This window comes from Podarcis muralis, chromosome 7 (genome assembly GCF_964188315.1).
Source record: "Podarcis muralis chromosome 7, rPodMur119.hap1.1, whole genome shotgun sequence".
NCBI lineage: Eukaryota > Metazoa > Chordata > Lepidosauria > Squamata > Lacertidae > Podarcis > Podarcis muralis.
Window position 1 is genome coordinate 45,193,215 of NC_135661.1, and position 27,798 is coordinate 45,221,012.

The 27,798-nt window shown below is 42.7% G+C and overlaps 2 protein-coding genes and 1 long non-coding RNA gene across 11 annotated transcripts in view; 2 read left to right on the plus strand and 1 right to left on the minus strand.

The window, feature by feature from the left end:
• RIPOR1 (RHO family interacting cell polarization regulator 1) overlaps positions 1 to 1,640 on the plus strand; it is a 100,606-nt gene extending 98,966 nt beyond the window's left edge. For 6 of the 8 annotated variants that reach the window (XM_028739764.2, XM_028739762.2, XM_077931691.1 and 3 more), the window contains exon 22: positions 1 to 1,012. In XM_028739764.2, the coding sequence (XP_028595597.2) occupies positions 1 to 98 (98 nt within the window). In that variant the 3' untranslated portion in view covers positions 99 to 1,012. The other 2 variants (XM_077931690.1, XM_028739763.2) reach the window with 1 other exon arrangement.
• On the minus strand, positions 363 to 6,822 carry LOC114602032 (uncharacterized). The gene is made up of 3 exons (XR_013393645.1): positions 6,524 to 6,822; positions 3,956 to 6,094; positions 363 to 1,258 (listed from the first exon to the last, which is right to left on the minus strand). It is a non-coding gene; the product is annotated as an uncharacterized LOC114602032 (long non-coding RNA).
• On the plus strand, positions 5,762 to 27,421 carry CTCF (CCCTC-binding factor). Of its 2 annotated transcripts, none has more exons than XM_028739767.2 (11): positions 5,762 to 5,895; positions 16,724 to 17,513; positions 18,106 to 18,276; positions 19,858 to 19,991; positions 20,539 to 20,659; positions 21,218 to 21,367; positions 22,006 to 22,166; positions 22,431 to 22,613; positions 23,120 to 23,255; positions 24,398 to 24,562; positions 25,722 to 27,421. In XM_028739767.2, exons 2-11 carry the CDS (start codon positions 16,733 to 16,735, stop codon positions 25,901 to 25,903), a joined length of 2,184 nt encoding a protein of 727 aa, XP_028595600.1. In that variant the 5' UTR covers positions 5,762 to 5,895; positions 16,724 to 16,732; the 3' UTR covers positions 25,904 to 27,421. The 2 variants fall into 2 exon arrangements, with proteins under 2 accessions (XP_028595600.1, XP_028595599.1); XM_028739766.2 differs by having other exon boundaries at positions 5,766 to 5,895; positions 16,721 to 17,513.
• Positions 27,422 to 27,798: the final 377 nt, after the last annotated feature.

A 27,798-nucleotide genomic window follows, 5' to 3' on the forward strand; every position in this document is an offset into this window, starting at 1 on the left:
GTGAAGATGGGAAATCTGCTCATCGACGTCTAGAAGAGTCTCTTGACAGTTTGCCCCGAATCTTTGCCCCGGGGAGCATGGCCAGCACTGCGTTCTGAAGGGTGCCACACAAACTGACCAGCCAGATCCTTTTGGGACCCAGACTTTGCATGCCACAGAACTTCAACCAAGTCACACAGACTGGGGTCAGACTAGTGTGCCATAGACTGGGCAGCTCTTTGCCCCTAATCGCATGCACACACTGCAGTATTAGCATCACCCACACGCTGTCTTATGTGGAGGATGCCTTTTCCTAGCCCCAATGGCTGCTTCACTCATGGAACTAACATGAGTACAAGACACTGAGAGATCTGCTTGTTTCCTTTCCTACAGGAGCCCACGGGGCTGAGGGATTGAGTATGGCTCTCTGCCATTTGCCAGGATCAACATGCCACATTTTGGAGAAAAACAACAGCTGAGCATTATGGCCATGGCAGAAAGTCTCAGTTGCTAAAGCCATCTCCCATTTGAAACAAACTTGGAAGAATTTTTGTGTGTTCTTGAAGTCCCACTTAGTGTTCAACTTGTTCTTAGCTTGCCCATGTCCTCCACCCTCTGGGGCTGTGAATACTGCAGGAAATTGGGACCAGGTATATTCTGCTACTGAGGAGCTGCAAACTCTTCTCTCGGTTCTGAGAGGTGGGGGGAAAGAAAGTGCACAACAATTACAGGAGAGAGTTTCCCACCTCCCAGTGGAGGAGGAAGAAAGGACAGATTGTTTTTAACAGTGGTGCTGTGGCAGATGGAAGCAACATGGATAGACAAACGCTGCCACTTCTTTGGCTATTTTATTATTTTTATTTACACATTTTTTTGGGGGGGTTGCAGACAAAAGCAAAAAGTCTTTTCTATAAAATCTCTATAATTTTATCTGTATATCTACATAGATATATAAATATATATAATGTAATTATCAAGAGGTTTGGCTAATTTTGACTTTAAGCCTGAAATAAAAAGAAGTTTGAGCAAGTGAGTTGGGTGTACATCATTTTGTGACTGCTGCTGTGGAGTTTCCCTAACCAAACTGGGAAGGAGCGAGGTGTTGTGAAACCTCAAGTGGTCAAAAACACCTTAGGTAACTCAAGTCAACAAAGTACAGCATTGAAGTTTTTCCGTGGTTTTACAGGTGGTGAAATAAAAAGGAAGATGGACTGAGCTTCTTTCCAGAAGTGAAAGGGGAACGCTGAAGACCACAGGCAACAAGTCATCCTTGTCCTTCCTGCAGTACAGAAAATAGAAATGGAAACCATTATTCATCGATTTTCAATATTCATACCCTGCCTTGTTAAATAAGGTTCTCTGAATATGATAGATAGATAGATAGATAGATAGATAGATAGATAGATTGATTAGATAGATAGAAATCAATACAGCAAATTCACACTAGCATTAAAGTGAATAAGGAAGTCTCTTCTCCTATTGGATCCCTCTGGATCTCTGAAAACTGTCATGTTCTGACAACGTATTTCTAAACTTTTAACAAACTGGACAGGAAAGGAACATGAAAATATTTCTTTGGTACTATGTTTATGTGTGTTTGGATATCAGTTAAAGAGAATAACTTGTACACCAGAAATAAAACTGACACAATTGAAGCCTCACATTTGACTTTCAACTTTCAACTGTGGAAAGAAAGAAAAAATCAATACAGCAGCAAAAGCAAGATGCCAAACTAACAATCTTAAAGATATTAACAGTGCAATCCTACATATTTTTAGTCAAAAGTAAGCCCCTCTGAGTTCAAGACAGCTTACACTCATTTAGGTAGGTATAGGATTGTAGTGCAAAACACTAAAAAGTTAACAGGAAGATGAAATTCAAGGAGAGTAATCTGAAAAAGTTCACTGAAATAGGTCTTTCCTGCCTATCTGAGAGCAAACAACAAAGGGGGCAGGGGAACCCCCTTGGCATGTTATTCCAGATCTGAAAAGGCCCTGTGGTGGTGAGGGAACTTAGAGCAGGGCCTCAGAAGACGAAGATGTTAAGACAGGTTTCATATGAAGAAAGGTGATTCTTGAGATAACCTAGGCTGAGAATTCTTTGGGGATGTCTCCTGAAAACATTAGTTCAATGTATCTGCAATTTGAAAAGAAGCAAAGGTGCTGAACAAGATGCAACATAATTCACATTTTTTTACAATTAATGCAGGTATGTGCTCCCACCCACCCGAGTATGGATCAGAAATAAGGGGGAGGGCAAAGGGCTAAAGTCAGGGGACTTATGTCAGCCATTTACTTAAAAAAAAAAAAAAAGTAACACAATTGTAAACTGCGTAGATAGAATCTCATCTAGTTTGACCGTAAGAAAATAAGAACATTACTCCAGTTGTCTGGGAGCACTTGATGCAGTGTTTTTGAATCAATGCCTGAATGAGAGTTGCACATAGGCTGTTAGGTAAGAACAGAAAATACATTTTGAAAGTGGATAAATACAGGTTAGGTAAATGCGCTTATAAAAATATGCATGTGCCCATGAATTTTCCTGTACCACTTGTGACTCCAAAAAGCTCCTACACCCAGAAACTAGCATAAACATGTCCGACTTACATTAACCTAGAGTCACTGGGCAAAATGAGCTCTTTAATGAGGAAAGCCCAAGGATATATGGATCTAAAGTACATTAAAACCAAGGTTGTTCCTAAATTAATTATTCCTTGGCTTGTGACATCAAAATGATGTGTCTTGAGATCCTCAGCTTGAATGGATCCCTTTAGCATAGAGATGGGGAACCCCTGTACTTCCAGAGGTTGCTAGACTACAGTATCATAGTTATTGGCCATACTGACTGGGACAGAGGGCATTTAGCCATCTAACCACACCTGGAGGGCCACAGTCTCCCTTTCCCTGATGAGGAATATTTCACTCCTGCGAAAGACCCAGCTATTTGCCCTGTATAATTGTTTCGTTGGAGTTTCTTATTGGCACATCCCTGGGTTTCGTTTCCACATGGTTACTTCACTAAAATGTATTGAAAGTGCCCTAAGCTGCTTCCCTAGCCTGCCACTGAGATGAAATGCATAACTTTGAATTAGTGTCTGGACTATACCACTTCAGGTGGAAGTTCCTGTGATTGTGTAGAGGTAACTTGCAGCTTATATGAGGGTTTGGTTTCAGGGGTCCATGTGCAAATGCAAAATAGTGTAAAGCCAGGAAGCTCTGGAACTGCTCTCCCCATGACCATCCCTACCTGTCTACAGCAGCCTTGCCCTTGGCCTCACTTACTACCCTCTGGGAAGGATGTGCAAAGCCCAGGGCCCTCATGTAACCTTCCCAGAGCCCAATAAGCAAAATGGAAGGCTTAAAAAGATATTTTTTGCAGTGGGTTTTCTCTGCTCTCCATTTATTTACCCACTGCCCAAATAAAGTTGTGATGTAGGAGAAATCGGTGTAAGCTACATACGTTCAGCTGTACTTGTACCTTCCTCTCCCATACAAAGAATAAAATACCTTTTGAGAGAGCGAGCACACATTCTGTTAACATTGCTACCCTATTAGCTAGGGGATTTTTAAAGTACCCACAGGCCACCTGCAAAGCCTGAGACAATTCATACAAGGCAAACGATTTCCAACATCTATCATTGCTGCTGTCTGGTTTTCTAGTGGGAAGCATTGAGTCATGCTTCCCATGAGGTCGACCAAGAGTAAAATGGCCATCCAGCAAATCCAGAAATAGATGTTTGGGGATTTCTTGGCCAGCAGGTTTATGGAGGATCACTGCCTATGCTCAGCATTAAATTCTTCCCTAGCTGTTTTTAGCTGGTGTAAGCAGATGGAAGTGGGGAGGTTTCCCTGAAGCTGTCGTTTGAGAGGAAAACTGGAAAGGGCCAGCCCCAGGTAGGGGTGGTGGTCCTATGCATTGTTCATTCTAGTGCCCGCCCCACCCCACCCCACCCGTCAATATGCCCTAGCAGGCATACCTGTCAGTAATGGTTGGCAGCAGCAACAGTGATGCTTTCAGCAATGCTGGATGGCAGGGACTAGCTACCGTGTTAATTTCCCTCAATACCTTGTAACAGCACTTTGTCAGGGGTGTTGTGTTGGCCCACAAAAAATAAAGGGGAACTCAGGGCAGGTATCAGTGATGTTGGGACCCTGATGGTTGCCCTGGAACTGGAGATAAAGGGCTGGACCCAGACATAGTCATCCTCTTTTTGCCAAGAGAGGAAGACAGGTGACAGATGCATAGTGAAAGCCATGAAGCTCACTGGTGACCTTGGGCCAGTCACTGCCTCTCAGCCTAACCTACCTCACAGGGTTTGTGTGAGGATGAAATGGGGAAGAGTACCATGTACACCACCTTGAGATTTGTGGAAGATAAAGGTGGTATAGAAATGTAATTAATAAAAAAATAATGTTGATTTCTTCTACGAGAGAACTGTTCTTTTGTAGAAAACTCTGTTTCCCTTCAAGATGGCACCTTCTGCTGCAAGGTCACAAAAATTACCACAGCTCCAATTAAAGAACTAGGATTAATTAAAGAATAGGGATTAGAGATATATAGAGGATATTTTGTGGTGAGGGGAGGTATATAAATACTATTAAAGTAGAAGAAATGTATTTAAAAACACCCACCAAACATATAGTCACTACATTCATGTTACATATGCAGCAAGGAACACCCTGAATAACTATAATTCACTGGCTCCATAAGGACAGGTAAGGGGGTTCTAGATAGAGCTACTTCCCATTTTAGAAACCAAGCACCAATTAAAAGTAAAATCTAAACTGCCTGAATGTGAAATGGGACACAAGCAAATCTCTTTAATACGTTTTCTGCTGAATTTCTGATAATCACTTTCAACTACAAACTGCTCTCCTCTTAGATATTTCAAGGGAGGAGGGAACCCTTCACTAAGAATTGAGATGGGTTGCAGTTAGTTTACCTACATTCCATGTACAGTACATATCCTAACAAATACTGTATGGACTTTGAAAGGACATCAACCCACCTGTTGTGATCCTTTCCCTGATTATTACTGTGCCTTTCAAATAAGACAAATAAGATTTGAAAAGCAAACATCCCCATGACTTTTAAAGATTGTAGATCTTTAAAATTTTAAGATTGTAGATCCCACCACGGCTCCACTCTTTTGGGTATCAGGGCTTTAATGGCTGTGCATCAAATTAAAAAGGACAGCAGTGTTTCTCACCACAGATATACACTGAGAGGTGGCAGCTTTGCCTGTTGAATTTCTGCCTACTAAGGGATTGTTAAAGGTTTAATTCTAATATAAAAATAAGTAGCATGTCTATTTTGAGGCAAAGGTGTGCAATCAAAACTGCCTCTGAAAAGCTGCAGTTAACTTACATATCCAAGCTCGTCTATTTTGCTTCTGGACACGTTTGCACCAATTTGCTCCTGATTATACCCGTTGACAGAGGTTTTCCTTTCCCGGCAGGTGGCAACAGGGCCAACGTCACCTCAAGAGGGCGCCACACCGCGGAACCAATCCCTTTGCCCGCGCTTGCAACGTGCAAGTGCTCTGCACCCTCGGCCCAGGCCGCGCGTGACGTCACAGCGCCACCCGCCCTCACGTCCGCCGCGGCCCTTCTAGGTCCTCTATTTGAAGTTGGCGCCCAGCGGCTCCTCCCATGGTGCTCCGCGCGGCCGCTTCTCCCGCTCCCTCCTCCCTTCGCTCGGCTTCGGCGGCCGCGGCTGCCGGGCTGGCGCAGGCGCACTGTTCCTCTCGGCCGCCATTTTGTGTCCGAGGCGACTGTGGAACGATTAAACCGCGAGCTGGTGCTGGGCGCTGGCGGCGGCCGCTAGCGGCGGGGCAGCGGCAGTAGGAGCTCCGCAGGGCCCGAGCGGGGCGGGGCCCGGGGCAGCAGGGGCGGCCCGGAGGCGCCTCCGGGACAGGTAAGCAGCGCGGGGGGTTTGCAGTCGCTTTCTCCGGCCTCTAGGTGTCACGATGGGGCTCGGGCTGGGACCCGCCGCGGCGCCGCCGATGGGGAGCGGGGCTTTGTCTCCCTCTACCGTCCCCATCGCCCTGATGCCGGCCTGGTACTGCCGCCCATCGGCCTCCCAGCGCAGCGCCTCTGCCGGAACCAGGCCGGGCCTGGATAAATAGACAGAGGCGCGGCTGCTTAGCTCGGCCTTGCCCAACCCGCCGCCGCCTCACCCTCTCCGCCGCCGCCAACCACGGCCTGCTGGAGTGACTCGCTTTTTATTTAACTCGTCCGCCATTATGGAAACGACTAACCCCGGGCGTTCCTGTCCCCGCCAAAAAGCTCTGTTCAAAACACCCACCCGCCCGCCTTGATCCTGGCCGAGTCGATTGGGTTTCCTCCCCTCCCCCCCGTTTCCCAGCTCCTCCCGAGCCGCCCCCCATTAACCCGCGGCCTAATCCTGCCACCTCCCGCCTCTTCTGGCTCGCTTCTCGTTCCGCCCGGTCGCCTCCGCCCCGCGTCGATTCCCGCCCGTCTCTGCTTCTGCTTTCCTCTCCCTCCTCCCCATGCCCGGACGTCCTCGTCCCGTCCCAGCTGACCGTCCCCGGCCTGCTCCGTCCGCGTCCTTTCCCCCCGATGGTCCTGCGTGTCCGCGCTGCCCGCCTGCTCCCGCCGGCCGCCGCCTCGCTGTGCGCGCTGCGGAGTGAGAGGCGCTGCGAGCTCAAGATCGGGACTCGAGCTCCCTCTTGCAAGGCAGGCTGAGCTGCAGCGCCATGCAGCGCGGGAGAGCGCCAGGCGGGGACGCCCGAGCTCGCCCGCCCGGCCTGGAACCGGGAAGGAGCTCACGCGGGGCTCCCCTTTTCACCTTTACCGGGGAAGGTCCTTTCGCAAAGTTAGGATGGTGTGAGTGAAGGGGGGGGAGACTTCACGATCTCACTCATACCCCCAGTCATGACTTTGGCTTCGACGCTACCACCTAGTCACTATTATCTTTGTGCAGATACTATTCTTAAAGGGGGGGAAAAAGTAATACTTTAAGGGAAAGCCCTCTAAAATTGCCAGAAAATAGGGCCACTCAATTCCGGAGGTTGTAGAGATCTTCCTTTATACATCCTCATGTATAATCCAAGAAGGTTTGGGGGAGGGGGATCTCCCAGCCCTGAAGAAGAGAAGTCTATTACTACTTTGACTCTATAGCTTCCTGAAGGTTCTCCTGCGGTTTTATTTTAAGAAAAGAACTCTTTCACAAAGGGAATATACCAGAAATTTGCATATTACTTTATATGCCTTGTTTTGAAATATATTGCTCTGAATATATGCTGTCAATTTAATCTGAGCAGTTGAGAACATGCTTGAGGTTGCTAGTGTGAAATTTGTGGGCCTGTTAGATGTATTTATCCAAAGTAGGTTAGGGTGAGTGATAGCAAATTGCCCAAGCCATCCTGGGTAATCTTGATGGATAAGTCATAATTGCATCACACTAGTGAACTGCCTTCTAAAATAAAATGGGGAGAGGAGGGGTATTGGTCATAGCTAACCAGCTTTGATTCTGACCATTTATTTACAGTTACATGTTTTTTACAGAATGAGGTGGTCCCTGAGGGGAGATTTAAGTAAAATAATAGACCCATGCTACCATAATTATATTATGCTAGCCCATAGTTGGTGCAGCATCTTGATGTAGCTAATGCTTCTGTGTTGTCAGTGGCCATCATTGCTGTTTTGCTGTAATAGCTAGAATTCTGCTTGATTTCTAAAAAAATATTCTTTTGGGCTTCCAGTATTGTAGTGATTGTCTGAATAGTCATTTAAACCTAAAAGTGTATTCCAAACTAGTATCCCTCACCCACATATATTTTAAAACACAGTTCTAAAGTCTTGCCCATTTGTCATTTGTCTGTCACTTTCCAATGCAAATGAGTCATCTCTAAATAACCACAGTAAGCTGTTTTATGGGTTACATTCTGTTTCTTATTTTACTTTCAAACTTTCCTACCATGAAAACAGGTGGACCTTGTGTGCTCCTTAATCTTTTGCAGGCTTTGGGCAAGTAGTGTACTGTACAAAGTGGTGCAAGGGAACAAATGAATTTGAGAGGCGGGGAGTAACTTAATCAAGGCTACTCTTACATATTCATGCTAATCTGATGGTGTTAGAGTTGGCTGATACTGGCGGCAGTAGACTCTATTGAGCAAAAGTTAACCTGTTGGGACTAGGCTGCACTGACATTTGAAAGACATGCCTATGTAACAGTGCACTGTAGTTCCATTTATTTCATTGGGGATTCCAGGACAGATAAAAGAAAGTACTTATTCACATATCACATAGTTAAACTATGGAGCTGTCTCCCATAGGAGGAAGTGATGGCCACCAACTTGGTTGGCTTTAAAAAAGGATTAAACAAATACATGGAGGTCAAGACTATCATCAACAACTACTAGCCATAATTGCTATGTTCTACCTCCACTGTCAGAGGTAGTATACCAGTTCCTGGGAATTACAGGTAGGCAAAGAGCTGTTGCGCTCATGTCCTACTTGCAAGTTCCCCACAGGCACCTGGTTACTCATTGTGAGAACAGGATGGTGGACTAGATGAGCCATTGGCCTGATCAGCAGCAGCATCTTATGTTCTTATGATTAAATCTTAGCAAATTTCCGCCAGTATCAGATACATTCTTCCTTTAATAGCCTGGTCTTCTGAGCTATAGTTCAGACTTGCCTGTTGTTATGCTCCACCTCCATCTACACTATGCCAACAAACTGCTTCTACTTATCTTTTTATCTCCACCTGTGTTGAACTCTCATATATCTGTAAAACTTCCAGAAACCTCCTGGCATATTGAGGCATTCACCTTGGTTTTAGATCTGAATGTCTCAATTGATTCTAATGTTGCAGTTGTTGAATTCTCAGCAGTACTGCTAAGGATTAAATGTACCCTTGCTACTTCCGTCAAAACTTGGTGTGTTTTATGAAATACAGTGGTACCTCGGGTTACATACGCTTCAGGTTACTTACGCTTCAGGTTACAGACTCCACTAACCCAGAAATAGTACCCCGGGTTAAGAACTTTGCTTCAGGATGAGAACAGAAATCGTGCAGCAGCGGCAGCAGGAGGCCCCATTAGCTAAAGTGGTGATTCAGGTTAAGAACAGTTTTAGGTTAAGAACAGACCTCCAGAACGAATTAAGTTCTTAACCCGAGGTACCACTGTATTCTGAATGGTTGAGCCAATGGGCAGCAGTTTGGGAATCTGCTTCATAGTTAGGGAACCTATTTTCAAAACTTAAGGTCACATTTAATGTGAATTCTTGTACCTGGTGGAATTCATTTATTTTTGTAAATTTCACTTTCCCTACTGTGCCATTACATATAAGTAACTTCCAGTTTGTACATTCAGAGGTGATATTGGACCCAGATAAATATGTAAAATAAGAACCCTAGAGTAGCTTCAACCAGCCTATTTTATTAGCATAGCTGTAATTACAAAATGTGGTGGCCTTTGTAACATGCAGTATAGAACTCAGGATTTTTAGAGTTTGCTCCACCTTTGTAAAATAAATTTCAAGCCCTGTTGATTTAATCCTATAACCACTTAGCTGGGGGTTAACTGCTTTGAACTCAGTGGAACTTAGTTCTGAACTGACATGCATAGAGTTTGTTGTTAAGAACATGGAAAGTTGCCTTATATAAAGTCAGATTAGCCTAGTATTGTCTTCTCAGATTGGCAGCAGTTCTTTAGGGTCTCAGGCAGGGGTCTGTCTCATCACTTGCCACCTGATTCCTCTTAACTAGAGATGCCATACTTCAGTGAAAATGGTTCCACATAAACAAGGGAACCTCTTTGAATCTCACTGTGGTGGAATAGCTTTCCCTCTGGGTACAGTCTTGGAAACTTCTTACTTAACAAGAAAGAGGAAATTTATCTCTGTGTTATCCAAATAGACCTTCTCCATTGTTTGCTGTCAAATGGCTTAAATAGCATCTCATGCACAGCATTTTATGCTTTTATTCATACCTGCAGCTTCTGAGCTCCTGGAGGAAAGCTAGGTAAGGAAAGTGTGATGTTTCTGGACTACAATTTTTTCCATGCCTGGCCATTGGCCATGCTTGTTGGGGCTGATGGGAGTTGTAGTCCAGCAACATCCGGAGGGCCAGAGATTCCCCATACCTATTGTGTGTGTGTGTGTGTGTGTGTGTGTGTCTGTCTGTCTGTCTGTGTCTGTGTGTGTACTCTATCATTGAGTCTGGGGCAACCTCCAGTTGCTTTCAAGCTCCCTGGAACTTAACAATTTTGTTCAGAGTTCATAGATCTTTGTGTTGGTTTCTTGCAAGCAGACGATCTTGCACACTGAAGCCAAAGGGATTTTTTTTGCATTGGCTAGAAAGTGAAACAAGGCATCAGCCAGAAGAGTCCAGTTTAAAGAGGCAAGTGTTGAGGGATTGAGATCTTTTCCCTCTCCACTTAACCCAGAAGATGGATTCATAAGCTAGTGTTGGAAAATATGTTTTTCCTGCATATTCTCTGATTAATCCCAATGGTGGGTCACCTTGATACCTTGTTGATTCCCCAGTGTCAAGAAGGAGCATTCATATCAAAAGGGTTGCTCCTAATGGCACCTGATGTATTCTCCAGCTCTTGACAGAAAGATCGTGAGAGAGAAACACTGGTTTTGCCCTTGGCCATGGTTGACTGCTACTGCAAGATCCTTTTCAAAACTCTCTTTAAAATAGAGGAGGAGTGGGTGTGCGATTGGAGGAGGCATAGCTGGGTAGAGCTGCTATTTGAAAGCACTCCAGTACTCCCTGCTTCTTTGGAAGCAAAGAAACCACATTAGTGAAAGCTTCTAGGGCAGGGTTTTTATGGAAGAGGAGCTCTCTGACATTCCTGATCAGTTGGAATAAGACTTTGGGGACAATTTACTGCAAGCTAAGCTAAACAAGGGCTAGTGGGGAAATATACATGCTGGATACTCAGAAATTTTCCAACTCTGGTCTACAGTATGTTGAGTTCTTACATGTGTGTAAAATGACTTAAACATCAACTGAAAGCTCACACATTTGCATACTTTGTTTTAAAGCTTTCATACAAGCTTGGGATCTTGGTCACTTACTGGAATATTTCATTAAGACAACAACTTTGCACAATTGAGAGTAACCTCTTTTAACATTGAGTCTTCTGATGGCAGTGTCAAAATGATGGGTGCTCACCAGCTTTGTGTGAGTAAGAATCATAAATGTTCATACATTTATCATTGAAAACCAGGGACAGTTCATATGTACAGCTGTGGAATAACATGAAGATATATGACACAGATCTAAATTGACTGAAATTCTGAATATATCTGCAGCATGTGACTAAGAAAAAATATGTATAAATTCTTAATTAGTTGAGAATCTTGTAAGCTTCAGTGGGCATGTCTGCTATTAGTTAGGCACTGTTTTTCCTGGTGAACTAAATTTACTGCCCTTTAAAAGATTATTGTACACTTCAAAAGCCAAGAGAACAGATGTTCTAGGTACTCAATTCTTGGGTTTGAGTAACTGACTCCCAGGTTTTTCTGAAGCTGTCTCTGGAGTGAAATGAGTTACTCATAAGCATTTCTAAAATAGCCTTGGCAGAATCCTTAAAATCAGCATTTAACCTAGCAAAGGTCAAAAAATGCCTTATTCACCTTTGCGATGCTTAACTTGTAAGCCTTCCTGGATCCAACTAATTGTCTATCTAGTCCAGCATCTTATTTACAAAAGTTTTCAACTAAAATTGAAGCCTGAAAACAGGATTCAAGGCAACAGCTCTCCCCTGTAGCAATTGGTGTTTAGAGATATACTGCCCCTGAATAAGATGATTTGACGTAGCTTTCATGATAGGTGTTTCCATGAATTTGGCTAACTTTACTTAAAACCACTTAGGCGGCTATTGTACAATAGTGAATCATTGTGTTCAAGTTGAATCTTTTAAAAAGGTAAAAGAACTTTTTGGAGAAGTATCTTCCATTGATGCGGAATATTTCCCTGGCCCGTACGGGCAGGGGTACCTTTACCTTTTTACTTGGAAATAAATGTTGGAAATTTAGCTCAAGACAGAGGGTGCTGCTTTTAGTAAAAAACAGTATGAACATTTTTGGGGTAACTATAACCTGAGTTTTATTTGTGTGGGTTTTTTTTGTATTTAGGGAACGGCTTTTGTAATAATATGCTCTATCTAACATTCCCTTTGTTGTTATAGTTGTTAGTAAAGTCTCGTTACCGTCTGCCTCTTTGTTTGCTTGTTTATAATAATCTACATGTAGTGGAGCAAAAACATGTTTGTTGTGAACCTTTAGGTTAACCACTTAATGTCATGCATGATAGCATAATTTTAAAACAGCAGGGTAACATACAAAACTTTCCCTTGAACATGGCTGTTCAGGCATAGAAACTACCATATTTTTCGCTCTATAAGACGCACCAGACCACAAGACGCACCTAGCTTTTGGAGGAGGAAAACAAGAAAAAAAATATTCTGAATCTCAGAAGCCAGAACAGCAAGAGGGATCGCTACGCAGTGAAAGCAGCAATCCCTCTTGCTGTTCTGGCTTCTGGGATAGCTGCGCAGCCTGCATTTGCTCCATAAGACGCACACACATTTCCCCTTACTTTTTAGGAGGGAAAAAGTGAGTCTTATAGAGCAAAAAATACAGTAAGCAAGTAGCATTTTCTTTCTTTACTATGTTAAGGAAAATACAGGCTGAGGCAGATTTGGATGCCAGTTAAGTTGTAGTCAACAGATAGGAGTGATCGCAATTGCATTTTGATTAAATAAATTGCTTTCTCTAAAAGGTGGTACTGTCTTAGCTTTCTGGACCATTGTGTAGCATCAAGGACTTGAGTATATTCTGTGGATCCAGAGCCTTGTTTGAACTCCCCCCACCGTGATGCAACCGTCCCATTGAGGGTTTTTTTTTAATTGAAGCTGTCAAGTTCCTTAAATAAATGTTAAGATTGGTGTGTGTGTTTTTTTAACATTTGTATACTAGTAAGAACAATAGCTCTGAAGAAAAATACTACACTTTTCAAAATATCATGCCCTATATTTTTGCAGGCATATTTTAGTAGAGCCAATCCCTCATATTTCAGGCATCTGAAGGCAGCCCTGTTTCAGGAAGCTTTTAATGTGTTCCTTTATTTTGTTGGAAGCTGCCCAGGGTGGCAGGTGGACTAATTGAAATATTATTTCAAGATAGTGCTTGTTGTCACCTATTATTTTTATAATTTATAATAATGTTTTTCATGAAATTTATATACCACTATTGCTTTAAAAACCAACCAACCAACCTGAAAGCAGTATGTAAGTGCTTTAAAAACAGCAATCTTTTTTTTTTGGGGGGGGGGGGATATGCAGACTTTTTAAAATAGGAAGTACCAGTTTAGTTATTCAAATAGTTTTTAATCAATTAATCTAACCTGTTAATTGGTTCAGTGTTCCAACCCAACTTCTCAAGTTGTAAAAGACAGTTAAACCTTACAGGTTTAAATTCTTAGCAACTTGCCGTGACTCCACTGTAAATATTAATCGGAGATGCAGAGCATAACTTGAGTGGGTGTGTTCTGCAATGGCCAAGGCTGGAAACATGGGCTTCTGCTGCAGGTGCACAGGGCGAGCCAATCCAAATGAACTCTAAAATTCACAGAGACAAATTAAAAACTGACAGCATGCACTGCAGGCATTCAGACTTTTCTCTTCTGCCATGGTTTTAAAAACAGAAAAATGTTTCAGAATGTCTCCAAAACGGTTGATGGCATCTTTTTTTTAAAGTGCTTAAAATTATGCTAAGTGCTATGCAAAAATTATTAAGACAGACAAGTCGGAGGGTAAGGAAAGGAAGAACATTTAGAAAGATGCATAATAATTCACTAATTTTGGATAAAAAGGGTAAAAGCTATTTTATGGTTCATAAATGTAATTACTACACTAAAGTGGCAATATGCCTTTATGCAAATTCTAAGTGGGCTGGTTCTCCTATAAAGCCTCACAACTGTAGAAGCCCAAATTGCACATGCTTCCACTTACTGATGCTCAAATTAAATGCTGTGGTGCTTGTTGAAGAACAGTATGTTGTGGCCTTTCCATCAATGCTACTATTCCTTTTGTTTTTTTTGGGGGGGGGGGGTGCGCGCGCAACAGGCCTGATGTAGTTGACCAGAAAGTGAGTCATTGGGTTGTCTCAAAACTTAGTCCTATAGAGGTGACTTTTAGAGCATCAAGCTAACCAAATACTCCCCCCCCCCCCGCTTTCCTCCTATGCAGACACATTAGCTGGCCTGCTAGGATATGGAATGATTTATTTTGTGGGGAAGTTTAGGCAAGAAATGTGAGGCTGCCTCAGTGTTGACAAGCAAAGCAACCCACCCACACTGCAAATCATGTGGTCAGCTTCTGGGCAGGGAGACAGGAGAGCTCATTAAGCGCATGCGTTGAATCTCACTGTTAACTGTCATGCAGGCGGATGTAATACTGAGATACTCAGACAGCTGCTGGCAGAAAACAGGAAACTAACTTAAAACTAGTGGAATTCATTGCATGTCAATTTGTTTTGCATTGCTTTGTTAATTTTCCGTTTCTTAGTTATACTGACACTGAAATCATTATTTTTGCAAAATTTTGGGTGCTGCTGCAGTATCAACAATCACATGGGTCTCTAAAAGTATCTATTATGTTGGAGGAAATGTGAAGTGCATGGACAAGAGCAGTGTTTTCCAAAGGTTAAGTGTGAAGAAGGTAGAAAACATTCCTTATACCTTGTATACTCATCAGGACAATCCTCATCCTACGTCAGCCTCACTTTTGTTACTTTCAAAGAGATGGAATAGATCCCAGGGCCTATTGTAATCCTGTGCAGGATAGTGATGCCTTGCATGTGAGCTAAACACCTAAGCAAGTTAACATATTTAAAGCAAAACAGAAGTTAAGTCATAATCCCTTCTTCAACACCAGCTACCAAATAGTGGTTCAAAATAGCAGGTTTTTACTCTGCTTCCAAGAAGATACTTACTTGCCTTTCAGTGAATGCAGTTGTTTTCTCTCCAAGCTAATCAACATAGGATTTTTTTTAGCCTCACCTGCTGTGCAGGATAAAATGGAGAGAAGAGTCATATATACAACCTTGAGCTCCATGGAGGGATAGAAATGTAGTAGCAATAGTAAGTGTTTTAGGTGTGGTTTTCTATTCCAATACATTCCAATATATTGTGGGGAACTGGAATGGCTTAAAATGAAACAAAGTGTTGCTAGAAGTTGGCTTCCCTGGATCATTTGGTTTGAAAAGACCATGCAACATTTTCATCCCAATACATTACTGTACTACCAGTGGGACAATAAAGCACCCCATTAGCATATCAGTACAATTTGTGGGTGTCCCCCACCTTTTGTATACAGAAAGAAAACACGCTGGTGACATGTTGAACTTGGGGAGCATTGTGTACTACCATGCAGACAAAAATGTCCCGGAAGGACAATCCTGTGTTAATTCTGTAACAAAAAGTACACAGGTGTAATTTAATCCCTAAAGTTTGCATCTGGATTAATTTCAAGTGCTCAACTCTGGGATTTTTTCATGGCACCACCAGAGTTGTGCTTTTTTAATGAAAGAGGTTGGTTCATTCCTTTAATTTTAATGTTATCATTATGCAACAAATTGCTAGTGTGGGTAGATGAGTGAATGCTGTGCATAGATTTATTTGCAGGATTACTGTAGTCTTATTAAAAATAACTTTAAAGGTTGACTTCCAAATTTCCAGTTCAGATAAAGACTTTTCTTTCCCTCTCTTTTTAAAGAAATAACATTCAATGTTCTTAGGTACTCCAACCCTCTGGGGTTAGAATAAGCTAAGATTTTAAAATATTGTTTTAATTTTAACAGATCTCAGATGGGCCTTTCCCCACATGTCAACTGTCTTTTGTTTGCTTTTGCTGTGGCACTGAACCACCCACATTACGTTGTCAGCCTTTTTGCTGTTCTCTTCCTGTGAACTATTGACACTTCCACAGCAGCAATTTACTTTGTATTGGCAGTGTCCCAGGCACTCAGTTTTAGGTGTGTATCCACGCAACATTCTGAACATGTTCCAGTTTCCCTTCCACTTAGTTGATTTTTCCTGCTTGGGGAAAAGCAACATAAGCACAGTAAAGAAGGGTATGGTTGCAAAAGCTGGCTGATCCAAAACAAAGTATTTGGAGGTTGTGCTTTTCTGACATCTTATTTTGGGGTTGCTGCCTCGCCTGTGCCATTTTGGTACATCACATCACACCTAGACCATTTATTTCCAGGAGCAGCCAGAGCAACTTGCCTTTTTCTTTCACTTTTGACTAATGGCTACTGCTGAAAGTAATGGTGGAGGGATTTCATGGTGTCCCCAGAGACTCAATCTTTTTGACACTTTTTGGGAGGGACAAAAAATTCAGAAGCAGCTTTGCATTAGCCCAAAAATACTGTATCTGACTCATGGGATGCAGGAGGAAGAAAGAAGTGTAAAATGCATGTATCCTTGTAGCCTGATCTTGTCCCCCAAATCCTGAGTTAGAATTAGAATTCTTTCTCTTTTTTCACATTACAGACCTATATCAAGAGTGTGTAAGGAGTTGTATCCATAATATTTGTGAGCAGGGTTCTTTGTTCTGAGCATTTCTTTTTTCAGCAAATGCAATGTGTCATTCATGTCTGATCAGATTTCTTAAGGTGTGAGACTCTGTCCCCCCATTTCTTGCAAGCTGCTGAAACAACTGCTTAAGTGTTTTGTCTCTCCCTCTGTTTTCCAGCAGGAAGGTGACATGGAAGGGGAGGCAGTTGAAGCTATTGGCGAAGAGTCTGAAACTTTCATTAAAGGCAAAGAAAGGAAGACCTATCAAAGGCGCCGGGAAGGTGGGCAGGAGGAGGATGCTTGCCCAATGCCACCCAACCAGGCAGATGGGGCTGAAGTGGTACAGGAAGTCAGTGCTGGTGTCCAGATGGTCATGATGGAGCAGCTTGATCCAACGCTGCTTCAGATGAAGACGGAGGTCATGGAAGGCACTGTGCAACAGGAAGCTGAGGCTACTGTGGACGACACGCAAATAATAACCCTACAAGTTGTGAATATGGAAGAGCAGCCTATAAACCTGGGCGAGCTCCAACTTGTCCAGGTGCCTGTCCCAGTGTCTGTACCTGTTGCTACCACTTCTGTGGAAGAACTTCAGGGGGCCTACGAAAATGAGGTCTCCAAAGGAGGCCTCCAGGAAGGGGAGCCTATGATCTGCCACACCCTCCCTTTGCCGGAAGGCTTCCAGGTGGTAAAAGTTGGTGCAAATGGTGAGGTGGAGACGCTGGAGCAAGGTGAACTTCAGCCCCAGGAGGATCCTAATTGGCAGAAAGACCCAGACTATCAGCCCCCAGCCAAAAAGACAAAGAAAACCAAAAAAAGCAAACTTCGTTATACTGAGGAGGGAAAAGATGTGGACGTGTCTGTATACGACTTTGAAGAGGAGCAACAGGAGGGCTTGTTGTCAGAGGTCAATGCGGAGAAGGTGGTGGGCAACATGAAGCCCCCAAAGCCAACAAAAATTAAAAAGAAAGGTACATGGGACATTGGATTTGGGGAGCAGAGGGGGGGCATCTTCAGTATCTGTTCTGGATAGGAATTAATGCTCTCTTCCTGAATACATCATCATCTTAGAGCAAAGAGCCTTGCCAGCCTTGAAACCCAGATATGTTTTGATAGGAGACTTGACTGTCTTTGATACCTCATTGTGGCCTGTTGAGATCAAGAAAGGGTTTTTGTCCCCACTTTTTTTAAAGAATCTGGTTTTCCTTCCATGAAGATTTAAATACAGGGGTGATGGGTGGATTTCAGGATGTGAATTATCTAGTTTTCCCTCAGATCAGTGTTACCTCAGATCACGAGTTGCCTCCTTAATTAATTAATTTGTTTGATCTACTTCTATTGGTTTTATTAATGCTATCCCCTGATTTAATCTGATGTGGTATACTTTGTCCCCTTTGGATAGGTGCCTTGAAATTGGAAGTGGGGTGGAAGAAAAACATGAGGAGGATCCTGCCTCAAAGTGGGGACTTTGAACTGGATTTGCCTCTGTGGTGCTCCAGGTCATTTATGCATATAAAAGGGTTGCTATTTTAAGACTGCTAAAGAGCCTTGCTTTCTGGACAGGAGTGAAGAAGACATTCCAGTGCGAACTGTGTAGTTACACTTGCCCACGCCGTTCAAACCTGGACCGTCACATGAAAAGCCACACAGATGAGAGGCCGCACAAGTGCCATCTTTGTGGCAGAGCTTTCCGGACAGTCACATTGCTGAGAAATCACCTCAACACTCACACAGGTACTTTAAAGGGAAAGGGTGACCTCTGTTTCTTTTGGGGGCCACATTCCCTCAGGGTTAGTGTATCGGAGGCTGCATGCCAGTGATGGATGGAGTCAGACACAAGGGTTCTGGATTAATTGATCCAGAATGAGAATTACGGTACCGTGCTTAAATTTTCACAGTGACTGCCTCATGCTAGAGTCCCTAAACTTAGGCAAGTCTATTCAGGAGTAAGTGCTGTTGGGTGTAAAAGGATGATGCATGAATAAGTATGCAGTGAATTATTATTTTTAAGTACAACGGGCCAATATATCCAATGTTTTAAAAACCTAATGAAAGCAATTCCTTTCTGACTATACAAACAAACAAACAAAAGCACACACTGCATATGCCAGAAACCTAGCAATTTGTTCTCAGGCTTTCACCGAGCCATACCAGGAAAAATGTTTTTTAAAAGTTTTATATTTATCAGATAAAATGCTGCCCCTTCCAGTTTTTCTGACACTGCATATAAAAAGAGGGGAAAGACTGTAAAAAGCCAAGAAAAACAAGGAAGAATGTTTCTAATGTGATGGAAGAATGGGACTGCTTCAGGCAAGTTTCCCATCTGTGGTTTAGGTGATGCTGCCAACCCATAAGCATTTTTTCTGGCACCTGCCTCTTGGTTTGTGGGAGCTACAGACTCAAGCCACCCTTGTGCTAATATTGGTCTACCAGTAATTTTAGATTCTGTGATATGAGAGGCAAGTGTCATGATTAAATCTACCGAATAAGCAAACAGGGCTGTATTTAATGTTAGTTCTGCTTGGAGAATACCCATTGAAATTAAAAGATGTGACTGAATTACATCCTTTAATTTCATTTGGTATACTCTTAGTAGAACTTTGTTAGCCAGAACTCATACCAGTATATGCAAAAAGACCTGAATGGATTTTTATAGTGAATCCTAATGTGTCTTAACTGAACACTAGGCTTGGGGTTGCAGAAGAGAGGTTGAGGCTCATAGGAATGGGGGAAGAATTTGACACTGAAGCGACAGACTGGAGTCTTTTTCAATCTGGACACCTCAGCATTTCAGATGTCCCAACCAGTCCTTGTCCGACTGTGAAGTTTCCTTTTTTTGCCCATGAGGGCTGGAAACTTCCTTTTGAAACACTGAGAATTACTGGCTTCATTACTGTTAACACCAATCTGCATAATTTTGATCACCCCACAAAGTCCAAAACATAACTTCCAATAAAGCAGAAGCATAACTGAAATAAAAATGCCTTGCATCAATTGCTTCTCTGTGGAACAGTCACATTCCTTACCATGTCATTGGGTGGTAGGGCTTGGGTTTTTTTCTAGTTGGGATGCTATAGAAAATAAGTCTTACTTAACCACATGTACCATACTTAGCTTTTTCAAGCATTCGGACCCTTAGCATGATAGCAACAGTGTACTTAATAATAATATCAGTCTTTTTAAATAGAGATTTTCTTGCCCATTTTTGATGCACCTTTAAATTAAGAAGGCAAACCTATTCCCTACAGATGAAGCCAATATCTGTTTAGCCTTTTTAATATATATTTATATATATTTGTCTCTGGGATCTCTCAGGTACTCGTCCTCACAAGTGCCCTGACTGTGACATGGCCTTTGTGACAAGTGGCGAGTTAGTTCGGCATCGCCGCTACAAACACACCCACGAGAAGCCATTCAAGTGTTCCATGTGTGACTATGCCAGCGTGGAGGTACGTTTTGAATCCAGTTTTCTAGTTGTAGGTAGGCCATACCCACTTAACTACCAGTATTATCCTGTCTCCATGCCCCCCCCCCCCCATTTGAGGTTTTGGGTTTCTTTAATGGATATGGAGTTAACAAAGCCTGTGTCATATTGTTTGTTTCTTGACCACATATTTAGTGTGCCTAAATAGGTAACTTGCATCTTATGCAAGGGTTCTGTTATGGGCGTCCACATGTAAATGCAAAAACATGTATAGCCAGATGCCCCTGGAACTATCCCCCCCCCCCCCCAAAAAAAATGCAGTTTCTGGTTTTGTAGGGGAGGTCTGTTGCCCAGAGTGGAAATATCAAAAATGACATTGGCAGGCCATAAGCAACTGTTTGGCTCCCAGAAAGCTTTTAGCCCCATAGCCATTCTGTTTTCTGTATGTCTCATCTTACAATTCAAGAAATGCAAAAGGTAAAAATAGCACTGATTCTTTTGTGAAAAGACAGTGAATGCAAAGCCCTTTCTTCTTATGGTACAAATTCCATCTTGGTATTCTTAACTTACAGGTGAGCAAGTTGAAACGCCACATTCGCTCTCACACTGGAGAGCGGCCATTCCAGTGCAGCTTGTGCAGCTACGCCAGCAGGGACACTTACAAACTGAAGAGGCACATGAGGACCCATTCTGGTACATATTTTGCAGAGGTGGCACAGAGGCCAGCACACACTGGAAGTTCTGTGCACGCTGCTCCTTTGGCATGTAAAACCTGTGTGCAATTTCTACATAATCTCAGAAATAGTGGGATGGGGCAGGGGGTGTCTGACTTAATATTCTAGTGGCTTTTCTTAAAGGCTGCTATGACCATTGTCACTGCTTGGATCAGCATTTCAAGAAGTGAGATTTCTTACAGACTTTTTAAAAAATTTGTACAGTACTTGCTTTTTTGCAAACTGTTAGGGAAGTGTAATAACCTCTAACTGAACACTAAACTTGAAGTTCCCTGACAGCAGCTTCAAAGAGCGATGGATATTTTGTAATTGGGAGAGAAGGAGATACTGACACTCAACCACATATCATTGTATCTGCCATGCAACATTTGAGAGATCTCTCTTCTTTGCATTCTTTGCCCCATAATTTTACTTTGATTGAGGGGATGCTGTCTCTCCAAGCCCACCCCTCAGGTCCTTTGATAGTTTACTGCCCGCAAATGAGCCTCTCTTGCTAACTGCTCCTCTCTTCTGAAAGGTGAGAAGCCCTACGAGTGTTACATTTGCCACGCTCGCTTCACCCAGAGTGGGACTATGAAGATGCACATCCTGCAGAAGCACACAGAGAATGTGGCCAAGTTTCATTGCCCTCACTGTGACACTGTTATTGCACGGAAGAGTGACTTGGGTGAGTGCCATGAGGCTTGAGGTTGAGGTACCAGATTCTAGTAAAAGAGGTGGTGATCATACTTCTCAGAGGAAAGGCTAGTTGGTTGGTCAACTAATATTAGTTTGATAGTCTAGAGAACAGGCTGGAGGCTGCTAAAGCTATGCAGGTCTGGCCCTGCAAAAGTTGCCTTGTTGAGAGATTGCCTGAAAATCACATATAAGCTGTTTTTTGCTCCTCAGAAGTAATACAGTGTATAAATGCAGTTACTTGATTGTCTTTGTGGGTCTGATTTTCTTTCTATTTGGTTCTGAGGGCCACATAACTACTTGCTAAAGTGGGAGCTTAGACTATAATAAGCCTAGCAAATAACAGATTCCAGAACTCTAAAATTCCATGTGTACAATAACAGATTTATATTTTAAATCCCACCGTACCTTGAAGGCTCAAACAAAGTAGTAATGCTATTCAGAAAAACAAATACAGAGGACATGGAGTCTTAGACAATGTGGGCTAAAATATTTATCTTAGGGCAGGAATTTGCCCATTCAGCTGAACATTAATATAATCTCTAGGGAGTAAGCATGAGCACCTCGATGTATTCCACAGGCTATGCAGTAAAAGCAGAGCACTCTATGTAGCCTGTTTCTCTTTACCAGGTGTCCATTTGCGGAAGCAGCATTCCTACATTGAGCAGGGCAAGAAGTGTCGTTACTGTGATGCTGTATTCCATGAGCGGTATGCACTCATCCAGCATCAGAAATCTCACAAGAACGAGAAGCGTTTCAAGTGTGACCAGTGTGACTATGCATGTCGACAGGTGAAGAATATGTAAATGTTTAAGAATGTGGTTCTCACCCTGGTCGGGTGAGGCACGCAGATCAGGTGGGGGAGGATGCAAAATAATAAAGTGGGATAATGTAGACCGACACAGTGCCCACCAGATGTTGAATTACAACTCGCATCAGCATGTTTGCAGCTGATCGGAGTTGTGGTCCAAGAACATTTGGAGGGCACCAGGTTGCCTACTCCTGCCCTAGAGTTATCCCCCGCCCCTGCTGACTTGGTTCTTGGTTCCTTCTAGGAACGGCACATGATTATGCACAAGCGAACCCACACTGGAGAAAAGCCTTACGCCTGTAGCCATTGCGATAAGACCTTCCGCCAGAAGCAGCTGCTTGACATGCACTTCAAACGCTACCACGATCCAAACTTTGTTCCGGCTGCCTTCGTTTGCTCCAAGTGTGGCAAAACATTCACACGCCGTGTAAGTGATTGGGGGCAAGGTTGCCGCATGAAGCAGGGCGTAAGACTGGTGCCTGAGAGAATAAGTTGAGCACTAATAGATCTTCCAGCTTCCTTGATGTGCTATATTGCTAACTGCCTTGGTGAGGTCAAACAGAAAAAGCCATCCCCATACGGCATTTTGCTGGATGTGTATCGCTTTCAGAATGGTAACTTGTCATGGGAGGGGCTGCAAAACCGAAATACACTTGCTGATTCCTGTTCTCTCTTTAGAGCTATGTCAAACATATGATTGCTGGTGTGTATGTTCTCTTTGGGTGGGATTATTGGAAGAAGTAAAGTGTACCAATTAAAATTTGGCTCATCATCACAGCTTACCTCTGATGTTGGGGCTTAGCCCCAGTTTTGGCAAATAAGATCATTTTTTTTGTTTGGGGGACAAATCGGGGTGCGTGTGTCATGCTGGATTCAAGTGCTCTAATTTGATACAGCCAACGTCTTAACATTCACCTGGCTTTTTCTAATCAGAACACCATGGCCAGACACGCAGATAACTGTACAGGTCCTGATGGAGTCGAAGGAGAAAATGGAGGGGAGCCCAAGAAGGGGAAACGTGGGCGAAAGAGAAAGATGCGCTCTAAGAAAGAGGACTCCTCTGATAGTGGTAAGAACTGTAAGCTTCTCTCTGAATCAGCTGTGACATCCTCACCTTGCTTATATGCTCAAGTCTCTGCATTATATTCTCATTCAGCTCTATAGTTTCCAAGCCTTGCATGTCGCTCATAACGAATAACTTGCCAATGGTCACTTAAGCACTACTAGCTGCAATTTTTCTTGCAGCTATAGAGCATAGGGCGGTATCAACATGTAATAAATAATAATAATGGCAACATCCAAGCTTTTGGCTTCCAAATTTGTTTTGCCTACCACCTGGCACACCACAACAGGTCTAAATCTTGGGTGTGAATGAGTATGTTAGTGTTAAGCTGCCAAGAAAGGGGGGTAGAGGTGATATTTTTGCCTCCCTTTGAGCTGGCTCATCACCTGTTTTACGTACAGCCTATATAGGATCATAGAATTGTAGAGTTGGAAGGGACCCAAGTGTCATCTAGTCCAACCCCTTGCAATGCCGTTCTGTTCCAAGTCAAGGTGGGGGATGCTGGAAGGTGCCTCCAAGTGCAAAGCAGGGGAGTCATTTCTAATATGCAGTTCAGTGGGGAAGGCACTTCTTTGCAAGATAAATATACAGAAGACCCAAACCAGATGCTAAGTGTGTACACATCTGTACACTTGCTCATAGTGGTCACAGGACAGCTCAGTGAGTGGAAGTGAGAAGACACATGGACAAAAGGCACCAGGAATCTTTTGAAGCAGATCTGGAAGATTTTAAGGGGAGGAAGGGATAAAGTTAATAGGGAAGTCATTAGAGCGCCTTGAAGTTCAGTATCCCACACATGATGATGAAATTCATTAGGAGGCAATTTATTTATATGTAATATGTTTTTAAAAAAACAATAATAAAACAAAATTCTGCTTCTTCATTCCACTAAAGAGCATTCTGAATAGCTAATAAAAAGAAATTTCTTGCTTCCACCCCATCCCCAGCACACATGTACAGTCAAAAATCCTCCCCTCCCATTTCATTGTGGAGAGGTGTACTGACATCTTCAAAGTTCTACATTTCATTCATTCCTGATTAAAACCTGAAATAGCAATACTGCCTAAGGGGAGCATATTAGCTGTTCCCATTTTGTTGTTTTCATTGTTAGATGCGCTGATTTAATTTTCTTTTTTTCAATATTGAAGAGGAAAATGCAGAGCCAGAATTGGATGATAATGAAGAAGAAGAGGAGACGGCGGTTGAAATAGAGGCTGAACCGGAAGTGGAACCTGTGGTTCCAGCACCACCACCGGCTAAGAAGCGAAGAGGAAGGCCGCCAGGCAAAGCCAATCAACCAAAACAGCCCCAGCGTAAGTCCTGGGCCATGGAAAAAAGGAAGATTGTGCATAGGTTTTTTTTGGGGGGCGGGGTTGCAAGCTTTTGCAAGGTGCATTATAAAAGAGACAAGTATGACTGGCAATCAGTGGGAAATCGGATATCATCACTTAACATATTTTCAGGTCTAGAAACTTGTGAGGGGCAGAGTACACAAATGTCTTGGGAATTCGCACAAAATACTAGATTCTTGGTGAAGCATTTGCACATGTAGGGTCAGGATGGCTAGTTCTTAACACTCTGCTCAACTAAGATTGAACTTGCATGACCAAATCTAATTGGTCAGTCTCCCTGAATTGGATATTTATGAGCATCTTGGTATTGTTAATGGCTGAACTCTTGTTCAGATTTCTAGAAATTTCAGAAATCGGGGGTTGGAACAGAAACATTTATGAAACCAAGATGCCGTACATTCCATCTCAGGAGGTAATGAAAACCTCTTCTCAGAAGCTTGTGCAGCCACAGGAAAAAACACCGTAACTCAGTGAACAGCACATTCCTTGTATGCAGATGATCCCAGTTCAGTTGCTGACATCTCCAAGTAGGGCTGGGGAATGAATCCCCGCTCCAAAACCCTAGACAGCCCCTGCCAGTAAGTGTAATAATAATAATTAAATAATTTAATACCTTGCCCCATCTGACTGGGTCAGAAGGACCAATGGCCTGATTTGATAAAAGTCAGCTTTCTATGATGACTGTGAATTTTTATAACCTTAGGCAGTCAGCCTAAAAAAAAATTATTCTTTCTCTCCAAATGCAACTTAAAGATGTGTGAGTAATACATGTCAAAGTACATTTCCTGTGATGGCATTCCATGGGCAGGACTCAGCTGTATATTCATGCTCAGTCTGACACACATTTTCCCTCTCCCTGCAGCCATCAAAAACATACCAATTTAAAGCCACATTGGTCAGAGACCAATTTTGCCATCACTCTTGGAATTGTTAAAATTAGAGAGGCCTTAGCTTGTCACTGTTGTCCAGCTATGAGTTTGTACAATTCTCCGCCCCACACTGCACTGCCAGAGAATCACATATACACAGCCTTAGCTATGGTTATTGTGCCTAGTGTTGAGATACTGTGAAGTGGTATCCCCAGAGAGAGTCTGACTTTTACCCTGTTCTTATTTGATAGCAACAGCAATCATTCAGGTGGAAGACCAGAACACTGGTGCAATTGAAAACATTATAGTGGAAGTCAAGAAGGAGCCTGAAGCAGAGACTGTAGCAGCTACAGCAGGAGCTCAGCCAGCTGCGGTGGAAGCACCCAATGGAGACCTCACCCCAGAGATGATTCTTAGCATGATGGACCGGTGATGGAGGAAGAGTTATGCTCTTGACTGAACTGGCCTGGGCTCTTTTGAAGCGGCTCGATCCCTTTTATTTTTATTTTCCTTTTTACCTTATTTTTGGCTTTGGGAAATGCATCATTTTTAGACCATTTTACCAAACAACTCGGGAAACAAAACTTCAAATGATGTTAGAAAGTGATTTGCCTAGAACTCTCTCTGTTTAATGTTAGCCTATAACCGGATCATGGAACGTGGGGATATTTTTGAGTCCCCAGGGGTCTCCTGCAGGTCGCTGGATCCAGTTAACTCTGGACTGCATTGTAGTGACAGGCCACGGACAGCCTTTGCACGTAACGTGGAAAACATGGAAGCCCGGACTCGAGCCCACACTAACTGCTCTGGATCTGCTTTCGCGTTCCTTGAAGCCCTCTGGCCTCATTTTGCTCTATAGAGGTTTTTAAATGTAAATGCAGAACTCAGGAGGGTTGTAAAACTTTTATTGCATTTTAGTTTTTGCTTTCCCCCCTCACCCACCCACCAACTCCACCCTTCCACTGACTGGCTCTGCGTCAGCAATGTAGGTTTGGCATGCTCCAGCTGGTGTCTTTCCTCCCAGATGCTTTGCTTTCTGCAGGGCATCTCTGTAATGATCAAGCTTGTAAATAACTTTTTTTTTACATTTTAATCTTTTTTTCCATTTAATTAAGAGGTCTGTGGGGGGATGCAGTTTAAAGAAGAGAACCCTGTTATTTTAAACCAGTGGTAGCTAACATGGTGCCCTCTAGATGTTGCTCGATTACGGTTCCCCTCATCTCTGACCATTGTCTCTGGCACTGATGGGAGTTGGAGTCAGACAGCATTTGGAGGACTGCAAGTTCCCCACCCCTGTTTTAAAACTCTTACAAAAATGAATTATGCAGGAATTGGTCCCGAATTAAATATTGGAACCTATCAAATTAGTGGAAGAGTGCTAGCCAAGTGTAATGATAGAACTACACACCCCATTTCTGTTTCTAAATATATAGACTTGGTCTTGAAACGTGTCACTTAAACTCCCTTTTGAGTTTCAGGTTTTCACAACTCAATTTTCTTTGCTCACTTTTTTGTGTTTATGAATTCTGTGTTGAAAGCCAAGGTGTTAATTTGTATAGGGCTTCCCAGCCCTTGAAACCTAGGGCAAGAAATCATACTAGGTCATTAATTAAAAGATTTGGGGTTTTTAATTAAAAAGAAGAATAATGTGAAAATACAAAATGATGCCTGTATATGAACCATCACATGTTAAAACTACGTAAGCTTTTTATAGAGCCTCAGTCTTGCTGATTTCAAAACGAATTTTCTTCTATGTATCGCTTTTAAGAGAGCTATCAGGTTAGCTATCTGATTCTAGGTTGATGCATTTTTGTACTTAGCTGTACTGTGTGATATTTTTCATTATTTTAGGAAACCAACATGAGATAAAATGTTATAAAAATACATAATGGGGTTTGGACTCTGGGAAGGAGAATATACTGCTGTACAGCTAATAAATAATAATGATGAACCTGTGTGCATGCTTTCTGCCTCCTTGGAGCCTCAATAAGTTGTGTGAAAAATAGGATGGAGACAAGTTTATAATCACTTTTAAGTGAAGGGGGAAGTGAATACATGTTGCCTTTTTGAGCTGTTTGCATTCAGTGGGGAGATTTCCCCATTAAAGAAGAATGGGCTTTCCCATATATCATAACTATTATTTACTACATATGCATTTTAATCACACAGCACCTTTGGCTTTTTCATGCATTGTATTAATGGGCCATGCACATCACTTCTACAAAAGATGCTTAAAATGTACTTGCAAATTGGAATCCATGCACAAGATTCTGAGTTCTTCTCTTCCATTTTCTTTGAAGCATAGTCAACCTAACAATATCAAATGTA